Source organism: Panthera onca, chromosome B2 (assembly GCF_046562875.1).
Source record: "Panthera onca isolate mPanOnc1 chromosome B2, mPanOnc1 haplotype 2, whole genome shotgun sequence".
NCBI classification, from domain to species: domain Eukaryota; kingdom Metazoa; phylum Chordata; class Mammalia; order Carnivora; family Felidae; genus Panthera; species Panthera onca.
The window spans coordinates 37,572,626-37,599,394 of NC_138343.1; the positions used below are offsets into that span (position 1 = coordinate 37,572,626).

Below are 26,769 nucleotides of genomic sequence, written 5' to 3' on the forward strand. Positions count from 1 at the left end.
TCTGCTTTCCTCCAGTGGTCACATTTTGATCATTCCTTTCTGAGAAGATGAAGTCACCTCTAATCCAAGCCCTCATGCGTCCCCTCACCAAGGCTAATGTTTCCGGCATGTCTTAAGGAATTCTGTAATCACAAAGAGGTAAAATCGTGGCACCTGAGGGCTGAGGTGTGTTAGATTCATTTGTTCATTCAACAGGCAACCAGTGAATGCCGGCTCCGCTTCAGGATGTGTTGGGCACAGGATCTCGAGAAATCTCGGTGCTGGAGAAATCAAGATCCTCTGTCAAGGAGTGGAAATGGATGAAAGACTGAATAATGATCACACAGTGTGATAAGTCCTCTCCTAGAGGTATAAGCAGAGTCCTGTGGGAGTCCAGAGGAAACAGAGGTAGCTCTGGGGAGGGAAGCTGGGAATCTGCCTCTGGAAATGTCTTAAACAGGGTCATAAGGTCTGAAAGAAGATGTGTTACAAAACTGCAGATCATTTTCTTCAAACAAAGGCTTAATGGCAAAAAGAGAAACAGAAGTTGCCTCGGTTGAATCAGGGTGGGCAAAAATCCTGGGGCCTTGCCACTGGCACTCCCTAAGAACACCTGGGCCCCAGAGCACCCACTGTGAAAGCTGCTGAGGTAGATAATGCAGGAAGGTCCCCTCCAGTTCTGTCTCAGTCAGTGGCTCCTCTCCACAGCCTGCACTTCCTGGTTGCACATACCGTCTGGGTCAGACTAGGTGCTCAGTGAAGTCTGATCAATAAAGAGATGATGCTCCGGCCTTTTGCTTTCTCTCAGGCTTGTCATCCCCAGCAGCAGAATTCCACAAAGCATTTCAAGATTCAGTCTTCAAAAAACAGTTTTACACCAAAGGGGAGAAAGTGACAATGGCAGAGGCCTCTGGAAAGCAGCAGGCCACTGCAGGAATTCTGCTTGGGAGAAGAGAACTCGGCAGCGGACTCTAAGCTAGAACAAGGCAGTAGACTAGGCAGCCTGTGGCCTCAGTGCCTCTCCCAACCCTCCTCAAGGCCCCTGCTGGGCACTGAGAGCTGTCCCTGCCCCACTCTCAGGGTCAGGTAGTGCATACCACCCAGTGGCAATCAAGGGCCCATGTGATACTGCAGCCACAATAGACTGTTCTCAGGGGCTTTTGTTCAAAGGATCTCTGCTGCTTGGGTGGGGAGAGGGATGGGGCCAGGGAGAGGAGGCGAGGACTACTATTCAAGAGGCTAGTATCTGGTGGTGGGGGGGGGGGATCTCAGATGCCACTTGGAACCTGCCAATGTCATATTCATGGATTTTTATTTATTAATGATTATTATTTCTATCATCTGTGACAGTATATGAAAAACGTGCCTACAAATAGAAGCAATGGAATGTTCCGGTAGGTCAAGGGATAAATGGAGAGAAAGGTGTGGTGTCAGCCAACAAGGATAGCTTGTGTTGGGCGTATCTGTGAGCTCCTCAAGGGCAGCGATGTCCCCACCTCCATCTACCACAGGTAAGATAATTGACTGACCACCTACCCACAAGGGGCCAGGCCAGTCTGCATGGCTTGTGATCAGCGTGCAGCTCCCCAGGGCAGCGCTGTATCTAAGTGGGCAATGTCTGCAGCAGATTTCCTCAGAGACAGCCGGAAGTACTGGAGGCCCTTCCTGAACTTGGGCTGGAAGCGTGCGTCCCCAGAGGGCCAGTCCAGTGCAGGGCAAGGTGGGCAAGGGGATGGGGCTGGGGCGGTACAGATTATTTACTCCTAGGTCAGTTAGAAATGCTGAGGAATTGGAATGAATGTCTGCCTGGGGCTTCCTTTTCCTTAAAGGCCTCTTTGACCAAAACTTCCTTGTTCAAAAATATTCAGTGGCTCAACTGCCTGTAAGATAAATGCTCAGATTCAAGGCTCTCAGTGAACTGGCCCAACTCACCATTTTAGACTTTCCCTTGACTACTTCAAATCACTCCCCGACAAAGTCCTCTCCCTCCACCCTCCACACACAAAACAAACACATACCACACACACACACACACACACACACACACACACACATCGCTCCCTCACCCCCCCATTTCACATACATCCCACACTCAAACCCTACATACACCACCTCCTACACACACACCACATACACACACACACCCCACATCCCACACCCCCCACACATACCCCCACATCCCCGCTGCCCACATATACTACACACACACATACCCACACACACACCCCACATACACCACCTCCTACAACACACACCAAATATATATACCCCATACACACACACACACACACACACATCACACATCAGCCCCCACATACACCCCCCCACGCATACCACATACTCATACCATACACACAATATACACAAACCTCCACATACACCTCCTCCCCCCCACACACCCTCCACAGAACAACTACCTCCGCACTCTTCTCTTGAGTTCTCTGAGGTTCTGAATCCTGCCCATTCCTCATGGTTCAGCCCAGGCCCGTGGCCTTGGTGACAACTGCCAGGGGCCACTTCCTCTGCTGAGTCCCCAAAGCTCTCATGGCCTGTCCCTCTCATCTGACGCATTTCACCTACTGGTAGTGCCACATGTCTTTCAAATTTTAATCACAGGCATTTGGTAGAGTTTCGATGGCGAGCAGAACGAGAGCCTGGCACTGACCCAATATTGCTCAAGAGAGACACTTCAGAGAGAAGCCACAGCCCATGTTGCTGGGGCTGGCTTCGCCTGGTTTTATTCCTGCTCTGTGCAACCATCAGAGAGCAGAGTACCTGGAGCAGATTATCTCGGCCGCTCACATAAACGTTTTCAATGAGTTATGCTTTAATGTCAGGCCTCCTGCTCTAACAGAGGGTCGATATAAGAATCATCTGCTTGAACAACATTTCGGTATCTTTTGTAAAACTGCAGTTGAAGAATATCGTTCACCGTGTCACTCAGTGTCCTTTAATAAGGGTCTGCACAATAAATTCTGGTTTGTGTTTAGTTCCAAAAGAAATTCTATTTCTGCAGATAAATTAGTCCGCTTCCTGTTGTTGGAAAATGAAACCTATGTGGCTCTGGGTGCTTCTCGTTTTGCTCAGTGGCTAGATAAGACAGGGTCAAATTTATTGCCTCTGTATAGTAATAGGCTCAGCCGTGGGGTCCAAAAGCACTTACTCCTTCTACTTCTTTTAAATGGACTGATTTTATTTTATGCTCAGATGTCTCATTATACTTTTGCAAGATGTGTGAGTCTGGAAGTCATCTGGGGAGGTATTGATTTGGCCTATTTATTGCCCGTGCTGGCTGCTAGGGGTACAAAGATTCATTTGACTGCACCCAGCTTTCCAGGAGCTCACATTTCAGTGTGGAGAATATAGCTATGGAAATACACATTCTAAGACAAGGTGTGTGAGGCTGGGGGACAAACAAGGCTTGGGGAGAAGGGGCCAGGCAAGGCTTCATGGAGGAGGCCAAGGTTGAATTGGTTTGGGGTACAGAGAACAGGATAATATATGTATCTAAATCTGAAATTAGATAAAGAGTTACCTTTTCATGTATTTCCCCTTTACACTGGCTGGAGTAGAAACCCCTTGAAGGCAGGCATCAGATCTTGGTCCCTCTGTGAACTCCACCATGCCCTGAACAGGGCAGAGGGCAGTGCAGCATGGGGGTTACATTATATGCTCTGGACACGCGTGTGCATTTGTGTCCCTTAGCTGAGCAAAGTAAGGCAGGTTCACTTATCCCCTTTGGGATTTAACTGTAAGGTGAGGGTAATAGCAGTATCTCCCTCATGGGGATTTTAGGAGCATTAAGGAAGAGACTACATGCAGAGAGCTTAGACCCATGCCGGGCACAGGCTAAGTTCTAAAGAAATGTTTGCCGACCAGCCTCATCTGCATTACCAACAATAGTATACCATTCAGGGTGGCAAGTACAATAAAGAGGGAAAACTGCACATAACTAAATTCTGCAAAGCACTCTCAACTAGCTGAATCTAGTTCAATTAATATCATTTCCAAATGATGCCCAATTAAAAATAGCACTGGGTGGCTCAGTCAGTTAATTGTCTGATTCTTGAATTGGGCTCAGGTCATAATCTCACAGTTTGTGGGTTCGAGCCCCACATTGGTCTCTCCGTGGACAGTGCAGAGCCTGCTTGGGATTTCTCTGTCCCTCTCTCTCTGCCCCTCCCCAACTCACGCTTTCTCTCTGTCTCTCTCTCAAAATAAATAAATGTAAAAAAAAAAGCTTTTATTATTTATTATCTTATTTATTTTTAAATTTTTTAATGTTTATTTATTTTTAGAGACAGAGAGAGAGAGAGAGAGACAGAGCACGAGCAGGAGAAGGGAAGAGACAAAGGGAGACACAGACTCTGAAGCGGGCTCCAGGCTCTGAGATGTCAGCACACAGCCCTACGTGGGGCTCAAACTCACAAACCGTGAGATCGTGACCTGAGCTGAAGTCAGACGCTTAACCCACTGAGCCACCCAGGTGTCCCCCCCAAAAACTTTTAAAAAATAGCATTGTTTTCTTGTTTCCTGAAGTGGTGTGAGCAGTAGGCCCTCCTTTAAGTCGGGAGGAACATTTATTTGTTGATCATATTCATAGAACTGATCACTGCCGTTTCTCTTAAAGGACCCAAGCTCTGGCTGTTGTTACATCAAGAGGCCCCCTCGGCCAATGCCTCCCTTGCCCCACGTCTGTCTTCCCTGTTTTCCCTGTCCACTCACTTTCAAAAGGACCAGGGTTCATCAGGTAGGCAGTAAACGAAGAGAGAACCAGGATCTAGATATTCAATGAGGAAGAGGAGGAGAAGTCCTCCTAAGAGCACACACACGTGCACAGAACTGGCCTCTCAATGGGCGCTCATCTGTATGCCCCTGCTGTGGCGGTAAACGTTGAACAACTAGCTCTCTGGGGGAAAAGCGCCCCAGTTTACAATAACGTTTGTCAATTTCCATGGCATAAACAGTCCCAGTAGGCTGATTTCAAGCTGCCAGTGTGATGTCACTGCATGTGAAACTGGGAAGAGATGCACAGTAGCACACCCTAAGACAACAGTTCCATGATATAGACACGGTAGTGCTAAATAACCTCAAGGGCAGAGATAATAGTAAAATGTAGTAAATGACAGATGGTCCCCGACCTATGATGGTTCAACGTAGGATTTGTTGGCTTTAGGATGGTGCACGAGTGACACCCATTCAGGAGGAACCATACTTCGGGTGCCCCAGCTCCTGCCCGGCCACGTGAACACAGACAACCATTCTGCACCCGCACAACTGTTCTGTTTTTCCCTTTCAACACAGACTTCAATCAATTACACAGGATACTCAACACTTCATTATAAAATGGGCTTTGGGTTAGATGATTTTGCCCAACTGTAGGCTAATGTAAGTGTTCTGAGCACGTTTAAAGTAGGCCAAGCTGGGGCGCCTGGGTGGCTCAGTCGGTTGAGCGGCCGGCTTCGGCTCAGGTCATGATCTCACAGTCCGTGAGTTCGAGCCCCGCGTCGGGCTCTGTGCTGACAGCTTAGAGCCTGGAGCCTGTTTCAGATTCTGTGTCTCCCTCTCTCTGACCCTCTCCCATTCATGCTCTGTCTCTCTCTGTCTCAAAAATAAATAAACGTTAAAAAAAATTTTTTTAAATAAATAAAAAAATAAAGTAGGCTAAGCTAAGCTAGGTGTTTGATAGGTTAGGTGTATTAAATGCATTTTTGACTTGACAATATTTTCAACTGATGACGGGGTTATCAGGATGTAACTCCACTGTAGGTCAAGGAAGATCTGTAGTTAGGAAGTGATCAGTTTTGAGTATTTGTTGACTTTTTTTTTTAATATAACTTATTTAATTGTAAGTTTCTATAATTTAATTTTTTAAAATTATTTATTTTGAGAGAGAAAGAGAAAGAACGAGCTGGGGAGGAGCAGAGAGAGAGGGGGACAAAGGATCTGAAGCAGGCTCTGTGCTGACAACAGAGAGCCCAATGTGGGGCTTGAACTCACGAACTGTGAGGTCATGACCTCAGCCAAAGTTGGACGCTCAACCGACTGAGCCACCCAGGCGCCCTGTATCATTTAATTTTTAACAACAGCTGTGTTTTACCAGGGATCCCCAAATTTCCAAAATGGTAACGGTCACTCATCTGATGGGTATGGAGCTGGTTCCAGCACACCACTGAATCTGGCTTCCCTCCACCAATCTACAGTCTTCCACATGGCACCTTTCACATCACCATTAAATCCTTGCTCCTCTGAGATATGAGATTGCCTTTATACGAATTTTCTTGGACATACACCTCCTCTTACATACACAGACCTATTCTTACGCAAAATACGTGAGAAAACCTCTCCTGCTCAGCCTAGCTCTTGACCCCCTCTCGCCTCCCCACCCCAGAACAACCAACCAACCTGACCTATGCTTTCATAGAAATCTAGGAATATGGAGGCACAAGAAAGAAACAATACCAAAGGGAATACTTAAAATGGAGGGAGAGGGAAAGTAGAGAGAAGTAGACAAAGGAAGGAGAACAGAGAGGGGGAGGGCAAGAGCAGATGTAGTCACTGCCCCGTTCCTCCAATGGAAGCCTCAACTCAAGAACACCAGGAAACCAAGGACACTGAGCTGTTTTGATTCTCACCAGAGCGGAGCTGTGGGTCCTCGCCCTTGGCCCCGACACTAGCCTGGAGGGTGAGGGTTAAGCAGGAAACGGCTTTATAAACAATCTGTTGCAATGAGAGGTTTCTCTCCATGAGAAGAATTCTGGCACGTGGTCACTGGGGACACGTGAGCGCGGGTGGTTCTGAAGCTCTGTCAGACAAGCTCCTGAGAAGTTTGGACTGAAAACATGGCATTTAACCTCAAAATGGCAGCTGGGAGATGTTAACACTTCTTCTCTAATTGGGATAGTATGCTTTTAAAATAAATAGGTATTTCAAATGCTCTTAATTAGACTTCCATCCAAAGTGCTTTCTCTTTGAAGTCTGCTGATTACTTCAGGCAAAGCTGGGCCCTGTTGAACCTGACACCTGCTGTAATTCAGAAGAAGGCTCCCAGAGAGATGAGCAGAGGAATTAAGGAGAAGCCTGTGGTTAAAGATGTGCAGTCATTTCCCAAAGGCCCAGGCCTGTCTGGGGGCTGGGAGGGGTGGGGGCCCAGAGAGGATAGAGCACCTCTGCCCTGAAAGCCCCAATTATTTGACTGGTATTTTCCAGTCATTGTTTTTAGTTGCTCGGCATCGTGCAGACTGGAGAAAGGGCCAGATGGCAGCCCTGAGATGTGGGGCCCAGCGACACTCCTCAGGGATGACTCCTCATCCGGTGACCTACCCGTGAGGCCTGAAGGTCACCTTGGCACCGCTTCCCAATAGAGGTCCCCATGCCCTTCCCTAGCCCAGCCAGGGAGCCCTGGATGCTTGCTGGAGGAGGCGCTCAGCTCTGACTCCCTGCCTGCATCTCTGGCAAAGGGAGGCCCAGACCTCCTAGCGGCGAGGCCAACAGTGGGAAGTTCAAGCTCTAGTCAGTGTGCCTCAGGCTTCCTTATTCTGTGTTTCTGATGTAACCATTGGCTATTTGATGAGATCATTATTATTACTGAAACTAAACAACCCACTTCCTAACAGTCCAAATTCCTGGGGTCCAATGGGTCATCTTTATGACACTGGGGCGCTCTTCCATCTGCCCTTTAGAGGTCATGGATTTCTCGAACTGTAGGAAATTCAAAGGGCCAGGCTATGTGAAGGGGAACCCTTTGCTTGGAATACATGATTTGCTTATTTAATCAGAGCTCTGTAAGTGTTTGGTCCCAGGCCCACTGCAGAGGAAACAACGTGGCCCTGCCCGGGATACCTGCTCCCCCAGCCTTTCTGGGAGCTGAACTTTCCTCCCAAGTGACTTCCTTGGGTCACATATCAAAGGAGGCATTTGCTGAAGCTGTCTACTGCTTAAAAGGTGCCAAGGTCCTCTTACACTATCACTGTGTTCGTCAGTGTTTATATTATTACTGTATTAAGTGGGCCCATCACTGCTGGCAGTGAAGAGCATGGGCGCTGAGAGCCCCAGGTGTGGACTCGGAGACTTGGGTTCAAATCCTTTTCAACACTTCCTAGCCATGTGACCTTGGGCAAGTCACTGGATCTCCATCATCTAGAAAATGCACTGACTTCTTAGGACTATCGTGAAGGAGAAAGGAGACCATGCACAAATGGCAGTGCACAGCGGTGGTTCAGAAAACAGTAGCTATTTTCACCACCAATTGTTGCTGTTAGGATTAGTTAGTAGTAACTCTGGAAAGCTCAGAGTAGAGCCCTGAGGAGCTGGGACACAGAGTGAACTTAGGTTAGGGTGTGGGGTGGAAGGGTTAGGGGGATGAGGCAGCAGCTGAGAAGGTGGGGTGCCAGGTCCTGACAGCTGAGAGCAGCCACACAGGATGGGGTAACTGGTCCTAGAGAGGAGGGGCATCCAAAGGAAGCTGCACTAACTGCAAACCTTGCCTTGATTAACCTTCTTGAGGGTTCCAGATGGATTATCTTTGAGCTGGGTCTAGGTTTCCAAGACCCTACAGCTTGTATTACCTTCACCTTCTTCCTACAGACTTCATGTTGTACTCACCTAGAGCTACTTGCTGCATATGGCGCTGGGTGATTTCTTCTTTCAAGCGACCTGTCAAAGACACAAAGGAAAACCACTGGTGAGTTTCCTACAGGCTGCAGGAAGACTTTGCCTTCCAGGAAGACATGTTGCAAGCAAAAATTAAATAGAGCAAGGAAGACAAGGGTGGACATGGCTTCAAGAAGACCCCTTCCTTTGATGCACTGGATGGTGTTGGAAGAACAGACTGCCATGCTGGGGCCTTGGCTCATCATTGCAAATATGCATTTCACCTTTGGGTTCAATGATCTTTGTCTGTCACTCATAACCTTTGTTGGGCCCTATTCTCTTCAGTATTTCTGTCTACTATTAATGAAGGGGGAGGCAGGACTTGATCTTTTAATAATTTATAGGGACACTTTTAAATCTACTTTTTTATAAACATTGGGGTACAAGTGCCCCTATGCATCAGCACTCCTGTATCCCTTGGGTAAATTCCTAGCAGTTCTACTGCTGGGTCATAGGGTAGATCTATTTTTAATTTTTTGAGGAACCTCCACACCGTGTTTCCCAGAGTGACAGCACCAGTCCATCAACTGATGAATGGATAAAGAAGTTGTGGTTTATATATATAATGGAATACTACTTGGCAACGAGAAAGAATGAAATATGGCCTTTTGTAGCAACGTGGATAGAACTGGAGAGTATTATGCTAAGTGAAATAAGTCATACAGAGAAAGATACTGTATGTTTTCACTCTTATGTGGATCCTGGAAACTTAACAGAAGACCATGGGGGAGGGGAAGGGGAAAAAAAAGTTAGAGAGGGAGGGAGGCAAACCATAAGAGACTCTTAAAAACTGAGAATAAACTGAGGGTTGATGGGGGGTGGGAGGGAGGGGAAAGTGGGTGATGGGCATTGAGGAGGGCATCTGTTGGGGTGAGCACTGGGTGTTGTATGGAAACCAATTTGACAATAAATTTCATTAAAAAAATAAATCTACTTTTTTCTTTGATGCTGTATGAAATTGTGTCAAGTAAAAAAGATTGTGTATTTAGTGGATGATAACCTTAATAGGAACACAGCAACTGATCATTGGGTATGAGACATATGTTATTCCACATTGCATTATTAAAGGTATAGTGTGTAGTTGAAGAGACGTGATAGTGGTATACTCTGCATATGTACTTTGTAGTGGTCAGACCACATTTGGTATTTGTTCTAGGGGCTACTCTTCATAAGGAATGTTAGAAAATATTTACAGAAAATTCTGTTTAGGATGGTGAAGGATCTAAAACTATGGCATATGAGAAATACTCAAGGCCATGTGAGATGTTTAGATCGAGAAGAAAAGACTTGGAGGGAGAGGAGGATCAGAGATCATGACTGTCTTTAAGAATCTGGACACTGGGGCACCTGGGTGGCTCAGCTGGTTGAGTGTCCGACTCTTGATTTTGGCTAAGGTCATGATCTCAAGAACCATGAGATTGAGTCCCACTTGAGGCTCTGTATTGACAGCACAGAGCCTGCTTAGGATTCTCTCCCTCTCTGCTCCTCCCCTGCTCTCTCTCTCTCTCTTCCTCTCAAAATAAAAAAAATAAACTTAAAAAAAATCTGAATTGTCATTTGGACAACAAAACAGATTTACTTTTGTCCTACTCTTGAGGGGAGAAGTCAAGTTGAATAAAAACAGACTAGGGGCTCAATAAAGTTCACAATGAAGTTCACAGTGAAGACTGTCTCAATGTGGATTAAGTTGTCTCAAACTGGACTACATTTCCTGGCAGAGCAGTGGGTCCCTTCCTGACAGTGCTCTAGCAGAGGCTAGGTGACAATCTATGGGGCATTAAAGCAAGAACTCTTGCCCTGGGTAGGAGTTGGGGCAAAGTGACCTCCAGGGTTCCTCCATGTCTACTGCAATTCTATGACTTCGTGCTGGAAAGAGGGGTGAAGCAGCCGCCTGGGAGTTTGTTTATATCCAAGAGCTCAGCACACTTGTTAAAATGTCAGTGCTGTCTGCATTACATGTCCCATTTGGGGGATGTGATCGGGCCACTGTGGACTCTGAGAAGGCCTGGGAACTTCACTGCTCCTTTGTCTAATGTATTCCTTTCTTCATGTAGAATATATTCAATACCTCAAAGTTTTCAAAAGATGAGTAGATGATGAAGCAGTCACAGGAGACCCCATCACTCATTGGAAGATTAAGGGCACTTCTAGAATGTTATGACTGGGAGGGACGGCAGAGGTCATTCACTTCAACGTCGCACCCAATTCAGGAATCCCTTCTACTTGTATGACTTGTATGTATCCAGGCTGTCCCACTGATTAAATTGTATAGAAGGAATTACTGATGTGATATTGACACCTGCTTCCCTCTACCTTCCAGATTTGGACGTGGTCAGCTCTCTGGGACAGCATAGAGGAGGGGTCCTCTCTCACTGGCAGTGAGGAACTGAGGAGGCCATGATTTCTCCACTTGGACTTGTCCTCTCTACGTTCAATGTCATCAGTTCCTTCAGCTCCTCTTGGAGACCACTGTCTCCAGGTGTGTCATAGAGCAAGTCTGTGCCTTGGTTTCCATGTGTCCCCAATGGAGAGGATTGTGCCCAGATAGGAAGCCAAGGATTGGGCATAAGCAGTGATTGCACCCTAATTCCAAGTGGGAGAGGGTAAGAATTTAGGGAATGTGTTGAGCGGGAGGTGGAGAAGTGCAAATATGGCTCTAGGGTGAGAACCAGACCAGCCTGGTGCCAGCAGGAAAATGACCTGAAACCCAGGCCAGCCACAGCCACAGATGGGATCTTGTCCCCCACTCTGAGCAACATGATATTTACTGTCCACATCAGCAGGGGAGAGGAGTTGGGAGCACAGGGGTGGTGCTGGGCTGAGACACAGCACATGCATTCCTCAAATAAAAGGAGGCACAACTGTGACAAATACAACATACCACTTAAAAACAGCTCTCGTCTTGGAGTAGGTCATTAAGGGCCTTCTCATGCTGCTGTGGTGCCCGGACTCTGGCCTGGGTATCTGGCGCAGGTGACTTACTCCACGAGTGCCTTCTGTGCCTGGCTACCTCCTTCCTGGGGAGACTGGACAGTGTCTTGCTGCTTTGGAGGACACACTGGGTCGCATTCCTCCTTGAGAAACTACCTCCCCAATGAGACTCCTGCCATCTTGTCTCCTTGACCACGGGCCTACCCAATGACATGCCTTCTCAACGACATGCTCCTAACCTCACGCCTCACCCCTGTAGGTGCTCAGCCTCCTATGTCACAACTTCCCCAGCTCCCATTGGAATGACGGGCTCCCTTCCCCAAACCCGGGGGAAGCTATTTTGCAATGACAGGGTTAAGGATCTTCCATAGCTTCCAGCCTGGGAACAGTTGCTCATGTAAATAAAGAGGAGGATTTGCCACTGAGGACTGTCAGTTCTGTAACCTCCACAAACAGAAACGTCTACTCCCAGAACAATGAGCCATCCCCTTGATAATGCTACATATTGATAAAGGTAGGTTTTAAATGTATGTAGCAATGCTCAATTTGGGTGGAATGGTTAACATCACCTACCACATGGCGATTTTTGTTTTTGAGATCTTCCCAAACAAGCTTCTAAAAATAGCCTTATGGCTGATACCTAATTGCATTTTCTAACAGAGTCATTCTTCATGTGAAGATAACAGTCTCTGGAATCGGCTGGATCTTGCATTTCCGCAGGTTTTGGCAAAAGAAGGAGTTGAGGGGGATTGCAGAATTCACTCAGCATGCAGCTTGCTGTCATTAGCATGATGATAAATTTGCTGGTTTTGGCCTGGGTTCCTGGACACATCTTCATGCCGAAGTATGGAAAAGAGATGAAACAGAGAACTCCCAGCCTGAGGCAGGAGATGGTCAGGGAGGAAGCTGGGGCGGCAGTGGTGGGGGGCAGGGGGGCGGTGGGAGGAGAAGGAGGGAAGGCTCCGCTTGTAGGAACATGGTGGTAATTAGTAATCTTGTCTCCAATAATTTACAACAGTGCCACAAACACCTTCTCTCCCTTTCTGGTTCATTGATCGCCAGAGTGGGGATGTTAGCAGGGGGGTGGTGGGGTACCTGGAGCCTGCAACGACCCATGGGGAGCTCCAGAGGAGACACATGACCTTAGAAACCACCACGTGCAGGGCAGCATGGTGTATGGTTTTTCTGTACCAAGTAGTTCATATGAAAAGTATTAGCATCATGCAGAAGCAACACTTTTTTTTTTTTTTTTTTTTTTTTACAGTGATCGTCTTTTCGATAGAACCATTTTCCTTAAAATTCACATTTTATTTTGCATGCTGGTTAGTTTGAACTTGGTCGCCAAGTGAAAGCTGTGTAGCTGGTCCAGAGCAGAGCTCTTCACTTCTGACTTTCCCAGTATGGCCGTCTGCAGGCTGCTCGTGCAGTTTCTGTGATGCAGTGCTTCACTGAGGATGCTGACATCACTATCAAACAGTAAATATTTATCGCTCACGCACTATATTAAGCACTAAGCACTAAGTGCTGTGGAATACACAAACTAGTTAAGAAGTCTCTTCTAGTTCAAGGAAGCCAGCACGAGTGGCGCCTGGGTGGCTCAGTCGGGTAAGTGTCCGACTTTGGCCCAGGCATGATCGCATGGTCCGTGGGTTTGAGCCCCGCGTGGTGCTCTGTGCTGACAGCTCGGAGCCTGGAGCCTACTTTGGATTCTCATGGCAGATCTTGCTCTTCCCTCATGGATGGTTTGCTTTCCCGCTGAGCCTGGGTCTGGCTCTTCAGCACAGCACTTTGCGCAGCTATCTCCAGTCACTGGGAGTTGGACTCCAGATGAAGCAAACCTCTTTGCCATTTTGGTTAAACTGAAGATAATTACAATCTTGTAGGTACATAGAGTTAGGTTCAAATCCCAACTCTGCTACTTCTAGTAGGAAGTAGGTTCCTGTTAGGTTACATAACATCTCTAAGCCTCAATTTTATCATTTGAAAAATGGGTTGTAATAGAACAACTGGGATAATATGTGTTTTACCATATCTCAAGACTCTCGGGAGGATGAAGGGATAACGTATCAACCTATGTGACATGCCAGACTAGTTTTAGGGACGAAGGCACTTTCAGACATATGGAAAGGATACTATATTCATAAGATGCCAGCCTGAAGGGCAAGTGGCAAAATGTCAAATCAATGGTAGACGTAAATTTAGAGGAGGAAAGGCAGGTTAGTGGCATTAGGAAAGGCATCATCACCACAGGTGAGCCTTGGATGTATCCTTAAGGGGGCAGAGGTGTTAAAGTGGGGATGGGAAAGGACTGCAGGCAAAGAGAACCGTGGGGGCAACAGGGAGGAGAAGGCCAGGCATAGCTCGTTTGTTTGGGGCAGGGATTTGGAAGGGAGGGTTTGAGTGGAGAAGCAGGGCTGGGCAGGGGGAGGCTACTGGCAGGATCCTCGGTCATTATTTTTTTTAATGTTTATTTATTTTGAGAGAGAGAGAAAGAGAGAGAGAGAGAGAGAGAGAGAGTGAGCAAGCACAAGTGGGGGAGAGGTAGAGAGAAGTGGGGAGAGAGAATCCCAAGTAGGCTCCGTGCTGTCAGTGCAGAGCCCAATGCGGGGCTCGAACTCACAAACCCTGAGATCATGATCTGAGTTGAAATCAAGAGTTAGGTACTTAACCGACTGAGCCACCCAGGAGCCCCATTAGGGGCTCTGGACCTAAGTAAAAATCTGTTCTTCTACTTGACTATACTACTATATAACATCTGGGTAAAAACAAAACAAACTTCAGTAGCAGGATTGGGGTGAGGGGAGAATACACAGAATTATGTTGCCTGCCTGAGGGGCCTTTTTGAGGGGGAAGGTCTAGTTAGTGCGTCTGAATTCAGAGTGTTGATTCCAGCTGTGGCGTGGGATGCCGGTTTCTTTGTACTCTAACACAGGGGACTGTGATTACCAAAAGGTTAGATTCCCTAAAGACTGTTTGTAAGGCTATTTGTAAAATTAATGGGCCTAGCACAAATTATGTGTTTAATCCTTAGATGAATTTCCAACAAACAGGACTATGTAAATCCTTTGAAGCCTTCAAATCAAGTGCAGGCATCTCCTCCTTGCTAATATCTATTTCATCAGGTTGTATCTAAACTTGTTTGTATAATTTGAAAATCGACTGAGGCATAGCAATGGGGAATAAAATCAAACAGGAGACTAATAAGACTTTGCTAGATTAGATTTCAAGAGAGATCTCTGAAGACCAGAAGTGGGCCAGAAATGCAAAATGGTAAGTGGAGTCTGGGCTTTTAGCTGGCAGGGCTTCAGGTTCGGAAGCAGGAAGATGACTAAAAGGGCAAGACACAGACTGAAGCTGCAGGGTGGGGTGAGGGTCCCCTGCCCCCACACCTGTGGCTGCAAGGGGACCGAGGAAAACAGAGTGCTCCTAGGTGCTGCCTAGGGCTGTGGTTCCCTTCCTACTGCAAGCCCATGGAGGAAGAAAGGAACACATTCAGCCTCTCTCCGTTGCTACACCAAGCTGCCCACTGACGCTCTGACCAGATGGGCCACATCCCAGTATCCCTGTGGAGCAGTGACTCCGAATTGTCTTCCAGATTCGGCGGGGGGAGGGGGCTGGAGGGTCTGTGAGACAGAGAGGGATGAGCACAAAGGGAGAGAAAGAGAAAGAAATCAAATGTGTTTCATTAAAAATGGACCTGCCCACAAAAATGCCAAAATGTATGAATAAATCTAATGCTAAAAATGATAGTAAAATTAATAGCTGGAACATGAATTCATTACAGATGAAAGTAATTTTCTGGAGAGACAGATACAGACATTTATTAATGCACACCCACAAAGGGCTGAATTAGTCTTACTCTTTAGATTACAGCATATTATCTTGTCAGTATGAGCAAAGCCCTACATGTACGTATGTACGTATGTAAGTATGTGTAGGTATGCACATGTGTGTGTATACATACGTGTGTACATGTGTGTTTATCTCCGTGCCTTATGCCCCATCCCTAATTCCGATCCCCCTATGCCTCTAATAGGTGGCCATTACAATTTGTGTTCAAGTTTTCTGTGCAATTTTTAAGCTATGAAAGTAATATTGTGCTACAGATCTCATTCTCTTTCCTACTGATTTATCGGTACTGTGTTTTTGACATCCACCCACGTTGCTGTATGCGCATCTAGTCCTCAGTTTCTAACTACTACGTACATTGCAGAGTGTACTCCAACCTTTTAACTTCCCCTCCCCGAGGGGAGAACAACGAGATTGTCTCCCACTCCCACTAACACAAACGGTGCTGTGATGGCCATGCTGGAACACGGAATCTTGCACGTCTGCAAGAGAACGCCCTGCCGGCTTTCAGCTGATCTGTATTAATTTGAGGTGCTGCCTCCATAATGATGGTGCCACTCAGCACTTCCAAGACAGACTTCAAAATAAATATGTTGAGCATACTCCAGGAGACTGATGACAGCTTAAGTTTTCTTTAAAAAAGAATAAGAAATCATACAACAAATAGGTATGAATAAGAATAGGTGGAGTGGAAAGATGTTTTGAGATGAAAGATAGAGTCATAACATAAACAACCAAAAACAATAGAGGGAACAAGGGGATAAACCCCAAGCAGGACAATTTTAAAGGTGAATTCGTGATTGGAAAGATAATATGGAAAAAGACACCCCAAACCCACCCCAAACATGGAATGGAGAGCAAGACAGGAAATGGGAAAAGGGAGTTAAAAGTCCCAGAGGGGAGACAGACAGGCATCACCAGGTGTCTGAGGAGAGTTCTAGAAGGAGGGAAGGGGGCACGGTAAAGGGGCAGCATTGAAGGAGACCCCAGGTGTGTTTTTCCAGAACTGAAGAAAGACGTGAGCCAGAGGGTTGCAGGTGCACTCTGAACACGGAGCAGTGCAAATGAAGACAGACCTGCCCTGGACACATCACAGTGCAAGTGCTGACCTTTGGGGAAGAAGAGCCACTGTTCCCAGCTGCCAGTGGACCTGTGGCAGAACTCCTTAGACAACAGCCCACGTCTCAACCACAGCAAGGGGTGATGGGGACAATGGAGGGAAGTAAACTGTCGACCTGAATTTTACACACAGTCCAACATTCATTCCTTGATGAGGGCACACCAAAGACATTTTCTGTCATAAGAGGATTAAGAGCATTTACCACTCACAGATGACTGCTCCCCAAAAGGGAGTCAAGTGAGAGGCAACCAAGCATGGAGTATATGGACTCTGGAGCCAGGTGTCCTAGTTGGCACACCAGCTGGGCTACCTACTGGGCACCGTCGTGCTAGCTACTGAATGGCCGTGTGCTTCAGTTTCCTCCTCTACGAAACAGGGATAGTACTGGTATCTGCTGTGAGGAGTGAATTAGGTCACATACGCAATGTGCTCAGAAGAGTGCCTAGGATATATAAGAACTGTGTAAGTGTAGAAAGTTATTATGATGATCAGCAAGAAGAAAAATTAATACAGAGAAATATGTAGGAGAAAGGAACAGTGATAAACATAAAAAGTACTAAATATTTAAGGAAAAATACTTAACCACTGACCATGAAAACTGTGTGTGTGTGTGTGTGTGTGTGTGCACGCATGTGTTGTGTGAAAACTGAAACTTTAAGCAACAATAACACGATGGAGATAAGGTGAGAGGATGTTCAATGGGGGAGTTAAAACAAGCTATAGCCCTGGATGTGGGTGGGTGGAGGGTATATCTGGAATAACTACAGGCATTGTTATAGTTACTTTTTAACTCTAGAAGAACAAAAATACATACTATAACAGCCAAATCAATAGAGGATCAAAAAAAAGGCAGCAGGAGGGCTACAGGGAGGGAATGCCAAGATTTTAATAATTCAATAGAGCAGAAAAGGAGAAAAAGCAAGCAAAGAAGACAATGGGGAACAAAGGACGTAAATGATCCTGTGGTCAAACAATGGCAAGAGCCTTACATACATGTGTATATAACTGTGTGCACACATGCGTGTATGTGGCCATATGAGCATGGAGGTCATGTGGACGGACACCCACAAAGCTGTTAGGATGGGTTACCGGAGGGTGGAGAATGAATTGGGCAAGGGAGGTAGGAGCCAACAAGAGGAAAAAAGAAGGGTACGTATGATTTATGATTTATATAAAAGTCTGTGTATATTTATAAAAAGAAATTAAAATTTAAAAACCCACTGCAATTTGCTTCCTTGAGAGGGAACAGGATGTTACTACAGCATGCTGACAACCGTGTTTGGGTCTCTGCTGCACAGTGATGTCATCTGTCATGGGTGCTGACTGAAAATGTTCACAGCCCGGGTCCCAGTGCCAGGACGGGGGGTGATGAGGAATCCCAGCTCACTTGTCAGTCCTCTGTTATCGTCCTAGACCACGTACAAGAAAGGTGAGGGCAGAAGATGGACAATCAGAGGAAGCCCAGCCCTTCCCAAGTCAAGGAAGCCTTTGGCTGCTGCAGTAAACCAAGGAATCTCCACCAGCCTGGGCTGGGGGAGGCCCCTGAGAAGCCCTCAGCCCTCCCTTGGAATAGGGAAGATGGGTCCTTTCCTGGATTCCCCAAAGAGAAAGGTTCAGTGACGGGGCACTGAGTGGGAGGCCATGAATGGTCTAAATGCCGGGCAAATGTTTTTAAGCCTTCTCGTTCCAACATGACATTTCAATTCTCCAGATTTCAAGACTTTTCTTCCCCTTGGTAACATTATTAAGTTGCAGAGAGAGGAAAAACATAGCTCATTCTTAATATCAATAATTTCAAGAAAAACACATGGTAACTTGCCTTGATTTTCCCCACTGGGATTTTCTCAAGAGCACCCCGTCACCTTGGCCCTATCTTGCAAAGGAGGATGTGCCCCATAATTGATGAGCATTTCAGCTTGGGATGAAAACACCAGACAGCAGTCTGGGCTTCAAGACAGCTCCTTTCTTATCACCAGGACAGTACATGATGATCACATTTTGGGGGAATGCTCTCATTTATAAAAAATGACCAAATTATACCATGTCTGGGAGACCTGATTCTTTTCCTATGGGATATTCATTCCAGCTACCCAAGTAATCATAATAATCATAGGAGATTAGCACATTCTGTCTGAAGCTTAGGCATTTGGCTATTATATACACTTAATTAAGCTAAGGAGTTTATTGATATCACTATTCCAGTATGTGATAATATTCCATAAACATATTCAGAGAATTAAGTAAATTAGTGCATTTGTTAAAAGCTCAAATAAATGTGCAAGTAGGTAAGCATAAGGAAAATTTTCAGCTCAGCAACCAGCATGAATTGTTAAATACTAACCATCTCAGGGAGCTGAGGGCTCATGATTGTGTTGGCATCCATTCAAAAGATGTTACTTTAGATGCTTGGAAAGTCTTATCTCAGCAAGGGAAGGATATAACCAGCTTTCAAGACCCGCCCTGGAGGAGTAACTATAGACCACAATCCTTTTTTCCATTTGAAGACGTGGCTCTGGTTTCTAGGGTTGCTCTAGGGGGCACAGGGAGGGTCCATACAGCATGGCCTCTGGTTTTTATCCTGAAGCTCCAGAGGTAGCACAGGGGACACTCCCAGAGGAACCTGGGCACATTCAGGCTCCAGTGTGGGTGGGTCAGGCATAGTCTACTTCTTCCCAGTGCCCCTAGCTTACCCTGAAGGCTAGTTTGTACTAGCCCCTCATGAACCATGGAGGTAGGGGACAGAGCTCACTTAAAGGGTGTAAAGTAAACCCCAGGCACTAAGATGTTTGATTTGGCAGTGTATCTAGTTTTTAGATGAATTTAAACATAAAAACATTTTATAAATGTGGGACCCCACATACAAAACCTCTGCCTTCTGATCATTACCCTCAAATTCACCATTACTCTCATTAGTAGCTGGGTCTTTCATATTCCTTTACGTAGTCAAATATGATTGATTTCTGTAATTGGAAGTAAATGACTTTTTAATAAGCTTGCTTGAAATGCTGGTAGTAATAGTCCTCTGTTTTCAGGGCCTGGGATGATTACTACCCTCATCTTTTTATTGTTTTTCTTTTTTTCTTCTTCCAGAAAATAGCACTAGAACTCTTTTCTCTTTTTTTTTTATTAAAAAAAGTTTTTAATGTTTATTTTTGAGAGAGAGGGGTGGGGAAGGGCAGAAAGGAAGGAGATACAGAATGCAGGCTCCGGGCTCTGAGCTGTCAGCACAGAGTCCTACATGGGGCTGAAACCCACAAACTGTGAGATCATAACCTGAGTCAAAGTCAGATGCTTAACTGAATGAGCCACCCAGGTGCTCCAGGACTTCTTCTCTTTTTGTTTCTGTTATGGCTACACATTATTGAAGAGGAGAGGGGAAGAAAGAGAGAGGCAAAGACTTGCTGACCATTTTGCAGAGGATGCTTTACGGAAATGACATGGTTCAGGGAGAATATGGTTTCCCCTCCCTGAACATGAGTTCTGCCTATATGAAATGCTAGTATGTGTGGCTCTATTTCTGTAAGGATTTTCATCCCTGCTGCTCATTTTGGGGGGAGAAGTGGAGAATAAGGAAATCCAGGGAGTTAGGATCAGAAGAAGGAGGCAAAGCAGATAGCAAAACTGGAAGGGAGGTTTCTGCAATGAAGCCCTGGGAGAGATGAAGCCAGTTGAAGGGGGAAGTACATACAGCCTGAGAAGCACCTTCTTCATTCATCAGAAGGAGCAGGGTGGAGGGGACTGGGGAGTTGGAACGTGTGTAAGCAGGGCTGATGGCACAGGTTTTGGTGCTGTGTCTCTGGAGAGTCAACTACTCCCAAGTGGTAAGATCAGGCAGTGAACACTCAGAAGAAAAGTAGACAAAGAGACGGAATTGTCATAAAATGCAAAGATAAAAATAACTTATAAGCTTCATGTTGAAACTTTTGGGAAGACAGTTCCTGAAAAAATTTCAGCATATTAAGGAATGGTAAGTGGAAGTTAAATATACACAACTCATTATGACAAACTGAAGATGAATTAGATGCTGTTGTATGTTCTTTAGCATCTTCTTGGCTTTAGTGCTTTGTTCTGGTGAATATACAAATATTTGTAGGGCCTGTCAGAGGTTGACTTGCAAACTTAATTTAGTTTTTCATATAAAGGTTTAATACTTAATTGTGGATTTTCTTATCACAGGGATGTTCGGGTCCCTCAGGGCTGGGGATGGATGGACAACTGTACTCTACAAATTAGACAGCGTACGTCCTAGGGCACAGCAATTGTTGAGAACTCTCATTACGGCAGAAGCTGCTTTCCGTTCAGCTCATGGAGTGTGTTGATCATCAGCTGCTTTGGAGGCCTAACAGGGGCCAGGACAGCAGACCTTCACATTCTTTGAACTTAGGGAGATTAGAATTTTCAGAATTAGGAACAGATTCTGCCTCCTACAGAAGAGTCTAGATATTATCATCAAGGCAAACAGCTGTGTTTGAGATAATCTAATCATTTAATGGACCACTTGAGGTCCATATATATAAGGCTAAGTTCCACTCTTCTTGAAGAAGCTCTAAAAACGAGATAACCCAAATGCAGGTGTTTCAGTGTAAGAGTTAGGTGTTCTGTGTTCAGAAACACACACTGGCTGTATTTTTTCTAGCAGAGCTATGTGCCCGTGCATCTTGATAATTTTTTTCCCTAAATCTAGGATTTGTGCTTAGATGGTATGATGGTTAATTCTATGGGTCAACTTGGCTGAGGTATGGTGTCCAGATGTTTGGTCAAATACCAGTGTGGATGTTACGTTTACATGTGGTTAACATTTATATCAGCCGATTTTGAATAAAGCAGACTACTACTGCCCGTCATGTGGATGGGCCTTATCCAATTAAGTTGATGTTGTAACTCAACTCTTCCCTGGGTCTCCAGCTATAGACTTAGCCTGCAGAATTTGCACTTGCCATTCTCTACAATTACATGAGTAAATTCCTTAAATGAATCAGTTCTCTCTCTCTCTCTCTCTCCACACACACACACACACACACACACACACACACACACACACACACTACTGGCTCTCTGTCTCTGGAGAAGCCTAGTACAGATGGCACAGGTACATGTTCCTGTTCAAGAACTTGTTCTGGTGCTTTTCAAGCAGGACAGACCAGAGTGGCATAAATGTGCAGGTCTAGTCCGGTCTTCACCTTGCACATAAACGAAATTTCTCATTTAGGTACTGAAGGGTAATCATCAAAACACGGGAAAGACACTACTGGTATTTAGTGAGCTGCATCTGGTCCTGCACAATAAAGAACTCTCCAACTCAACAGGCCAATGGCATCCCCATTGAGGAAGGAATGGCAAAGAGCTGGTCACCGGGTGCAGCCTACCCAGACTAGCGACTTGCTTGTGTCATTTAAGACTGAATAGCCCAGAGTTTGGGAAAACAAAGTGCTGTGAACTATTTGTCAGCGCTAAGAGTTCAGACAGTGGACTTAGAGAGAGTGAATATATAAAGGGGACGTTGGACCTGGAGAATATATAAAGCAGGCCTTGGAATGCCTGGCTGAGGCCCAGAACCACCGGGTGAAAGCCCTCCGAGAGCTCCACTTCCAGAAGTAGCAGTTAGCTATTCTCCCACAGGCATTTCCATTAGCCCGAGCCTTTGGTAAGTTCTTAGAAAAGTCCGCCTGGCCTAGTCAAATGTGACAGCCAGGGAAGCAGGATCCCTGGGGCTGGAGCAGTGGCTGCAAGCAATGCCACCATCAATGGACAGCAGGCCCAGCATATGGCAGCCTCTGCAGTGTGGACAAAGATGAGGAAGCCAGGGAAGATGAGGGATCCTAGGCATGTACAGATGACAGAGCATCTAAGAGGCCGTCCTTGGGGATCCTCTCAGGATCAGTCTGGGGACTTGTTTTGAGATGAATGGACTAATTTTTATCAGGAAAGCCAGTAGGGACTTCAGCCATAATAATCTGGGAATAAAAACAGAGAACCAGCCGTGTTTGGCTGTCACTGGCTGGTGAGGCCAAGGATACACATGTGAGACTCACTGGGAGGATCTTCCTCTGATGCTGTCCCCAGTCCAAGAACAAGAATGGAGGGCCTTTAGGGGCACATGAGAGGTAAGAAGGCCTTGCAACTGGAAAAGGAAAGCATCTTTCAAACATAGCCTGGATGAGTCTATTCCTAACTCATGCCAATCCGAACTCCCAAATTTCTCAAGAAATGAGATCTGGTTAAATTTGTTCTTTTTTGCCCTTCTTAAAAATATCAAATGGGGTGTCTGGGTAGCTCAGTTGGTTAAGCGTCCAACTCTTGATTTTGCTTCAGGTCATAACCTCACGGTTGTAGGACTGAATCCCACATGCTCAGCATGGAGCCTGCTTGGGATTCTCTCTCTTCTTCTCCCTATGCCCCTCCCAGTCCTCACTCTCTTTCTCAAAAAAAAAAAAAGTTAAAAAAATATCAAAAGCTAATATTTTGCAGACGGCTTTATGCTGGCCACGCTGGCCAAGCTTCGTGGGGTCCAAAACAAACATACCTGATCTACATTTGGTCAGCATTGGGAGGCCCTAGAAGGCCAAGGAATTAACAGAGGAATCCAAGGATTGTTCCTTATCCCAGAAGGCCTCAACCTGAAATAGTTCTTGCTTTGCAGAACTTGTGTGAGTGTGGCAAGGAGGGGGAGCAGGGCTGTGGGGAAGAAGCTTATGAATCCACTCAGGTTCCTATAAAAGGATTTTGATGCTGATCTGTCACTGGAAACAGATCTGACTCCTTCTTCATGGTGATGAATATTTATAATCTTTTCTCCTCATAGTCCAGGGTGTCAATGAAGAGTGAATACATGTGACATGCAGTTTTTGGTGGGAACTTCACTCTGGGCCTTAGAATGCTGTCTGTTGCAGACGATATGCTTGAGGTAATAATTTTCTGTACCACAGAATTGCAAAGATCTGTTTTCTGCAGAATTACGTGTTAGCAGACTGGTGTGAATGATCCTTTGGGGGCTGTTATTTTAACAAGGAGGGGGCGTTTCCTGGAATTGGTAGCTTTTACCTGGATCTCAGGAAATCATCAACTGTGCTAATACAATAGATGAATGATGGGTGAGTTAAGATCTTGCATATACAGCAAGAAAGTGACAGCTACAGATACAAACAGAGCACCCCTGATTCCTATCAGTGTGACATTGTCAATACTGATGGTGACATCTAGGAAGCTCTCAAAGGGGCCTCAGGGCTTCCTGCAGTTTCCCAACCCACTTCAGCCCTCTCAGATCCAGCCTGCATAACCCCGCTCACAGTGTTCTCCATATTCCCTGTGCCATTTCAGTTGTGGTGACACCCTATCTTAATGTGGCATCTTCCAGGACAAGGAGCTTATTTGGGAAGTGATCCCTGGACAAACTGATAAGAAGGTGGGGAAGTGAGACAGGGGGAGAAAGCAGCCAGTAAGGGGGGCAATGGCAACCCAGCAGTCACTGTGGCCAAAGTCCAGTTCAATGGCACTGGGCACCTCTGGGGACAGTGGAGGACAACACCTCCAAGTTGTGCCCCCTTGGGGTGAGGGAGGTGGGGTGTATATACACCAACTTCCAATAGACATCAGTTGAGGACTCCTGGGGCAGGGAGAGGTGTTAATTCCCTGCAACTAGCCCACTCTACATGCTAGTGTGCACATATATAGTACTCAAGGGTGAGGCTCTGACAGCATCTGCCCTATCCTGTATTTCCTGTTCTTCAGTCTCCTTGTCTGAGAAAGATCAGTACCTCCTACGGCTAATGTAGTCTCTTAAAAATAGAGCTTAATTCTCTGGCAACCAAGCCAGCAGAGAGAGAGAGAGGCAGAAGAAATTAAATATTCCAGCCAGTCTGCTGCCTGATTTCTTATAGGCCTCGCTAGTATTATGGGGGCTAGATTTTCTGACCTAGCAGATAGGAATGCCTGTAGCAGCTACTAGTTTTCTACTGACCATATTTTAATAGAAAACAGACTTCCAGAACCTTGGCTCCCATTCTGCATGCTGGGGTAAGTTACTATATCTCTCTTGCTGCCTCTGTTTCCCTTTTCGGGGGACACCTTGGAAATGAAGCTCTGACAACAGAAGCTCCTTAACGCTTTTCCTGGGAGATCAGCTTTCACGTGATACAGTGGAAGGAAGGCAGTGACATGCTGCCATGGGGGTAAATGCCACTTCCCCAGCAGAGGTGGTCTCCATCTGGGGGCATGAGGGACTCGAGCCATTTCGAGGACTCACCTTAGAACAACACAAACAATGCATCCTCCTCGGCCTGGGTCCCTGGGCCTGTTTTACTCGCTCTGTGATATGCCCGATAGAAACTGGCAGCTATGTAGGAAGTCAGGGAAAGACATGTCTGGCTGCGGGGTGGGTAGGGGGCAGTGCTCCATGAAATGCTGCTATGTGCAGAACTACTAAAAAATAAGCAAACTGCCTTTAAGTGAGACAGAGACCAAAAAAATCTCCTGACACGTGTTTAAGAAACCCATAGAATTTGCTGGGTTGAGCATACAAGGAGAAATTGTTTTTAGATGATTATCTCTGATAAGATGTCTCCCAATCTTTCACAGGACACTCATTTGTGGTCACCTGCTACTCCACCAACAGAGCCAGGCTGAGAAGTCCTCACCGTGTGGTATTTTACGGGGCTCGACACAGTAACACCAGGGCTCAACCATAGGAGTCTTCCTTGTCCTACTTCTCAGCTGTTCTATAAGCACCCCAAACCTTATAAGGCTGGGACTCTTGGGATTTGTGTGCCCCCCACACAGCCTTGAACTTCACAGATGCACGACCATTGTCAAATAAATAAATCACAGGACCTAGAGTTTCCACTGATATTCCTGATCAGAGAAGTCCTCAGTGTCCTACTCTTTCACTTCTAATGCCAAACTGCCCAAACTCAGGAAAAACTGTGGTAAAGACTGTTACTCTGTTCAGCGTGAATAGTTCACCAACCCTGTATCCTCAACCCACACACAATCGCCTCAGGCACCCTTTCTCTAGAAATTAAAAAAAAATAATTCTGTTCTCTGCATAAGATTCATTTCAAAATTATAGCTGAGGTACACTGTTTATATTGCCTCCTGTCTTCTTTCTTTGGTGGACTCATACTTTTATTTTATTATTATTATTTTTTTATTTATTTTTAATGTTTATTTATTTTTGAGAGAGAGAGAGAGAGAGAGAGAGAGAGAGAGACAGAGTGTGGGTGGGGGAGGGGCAGAGAGAGAGGGAGACACGGAATACAAAGCAGGTTCCAGGCTCTGAGCTGTCAGCACAGAGCCCAACGTGGGGCTCAAACTCATGAACTTTGAGATCATGACCTGAACAGAAGTTCAGGACATTTAGCCGAGTCACCCAGGTGGCTTTATTTTTAGAAAAAGCATGCACATGTGTGCGAGCCAGGGAGAGGCAGAGAAAGAGGAAGACAGAGAATCCCAAGCAGGCCCCACACTGTCAGTGCAGAGCCCGACGCAGGGCTGAGTCTCACAAACTATGAAATCATGACCTGAGCTAAAATCAACAGTTGGATGCTTAACCCACTGAGCCACCCTGGTGCCCCATATTTTTTAATTTTATTTTTATATTAAATTAATATAGTGTAAAATTGACTTGGGTGTATGTGTGTGTGTGTATTACTGGGCCGTTCTATGAGATTTAACACATATACAGATTTGCATAACCATTATCTCAATCAAGATTCCCCCAAGTTCTGTGCTCCCTAAAGTCCCCTCATCCTGCCCTGTTGGAGTCATACCCTCCTCCACCCCTGCTTGCCATCACTATAGTTTTGTCTTTCTCAGAATGTCATATAAATGGAGTAAGAGACTATAAAGCTTTATGAGACTGGCTTCTTTTACTCCTTACAATGCCTCTGTGGTTTTGTGTGTGGTTATATGTGTCAGCAATTTGTTCTTTTTATTGCCCAGTAGTATTCCGTTGTATGTACACAGTTTATCCATTCACTTGTTGACGGACACTTGGGTTATTTCTCATTGTTGGCCATTAAGAAGAGAACTGCTATAAACATCTATAAGCTTTTGGGTTAACATAAATTTTCATTTCTCTAGGCTAAATACTGGGTTGTACGATAGGTCTATGCTTAACTTTATAAGAAACTGCCAATTGTTTTCCCAAGTGTCTGTACCATTTTGCATCCTCACTAGTAATATCTGGGTTCCAGATGCTCCACACCCTTGCTAGCATTTGGTACTGTCAGTTTAGAAAAAAA

General features: G+C 45.8%; 1 protein-coding gene across 6 annotated transcripts in view; it reads right to left on the bottom strand.

Annotated features, from left to right (window-relative positions):
* The window catches only part of KIF6 (kinesin family member 6), a 386,396-nt gene that overhangs the window by 36,094 nt on the left and 323,533 nt on the right, over positions 1 to 26,769 (bottom strand). For all 6 annotated transcript variants that reach the window (XR_009604951.3, XM_060615407.3, XM_060615405.3 and 3 more), the window contains one exon: positions 8,584 to 8,634. Coding sequence is in view for 5 of the 6 variants with exons in the window: in XM_060615407.3 (XP_060471390.2) it covers positions 8,584 to 8,634 (51 nt within the window). In the remaining variant the exon portion in view is untranslated. The remainder of the gene's footprint in view (positions 1 to 8,583; positions 8,635 to 26,769) is intronic.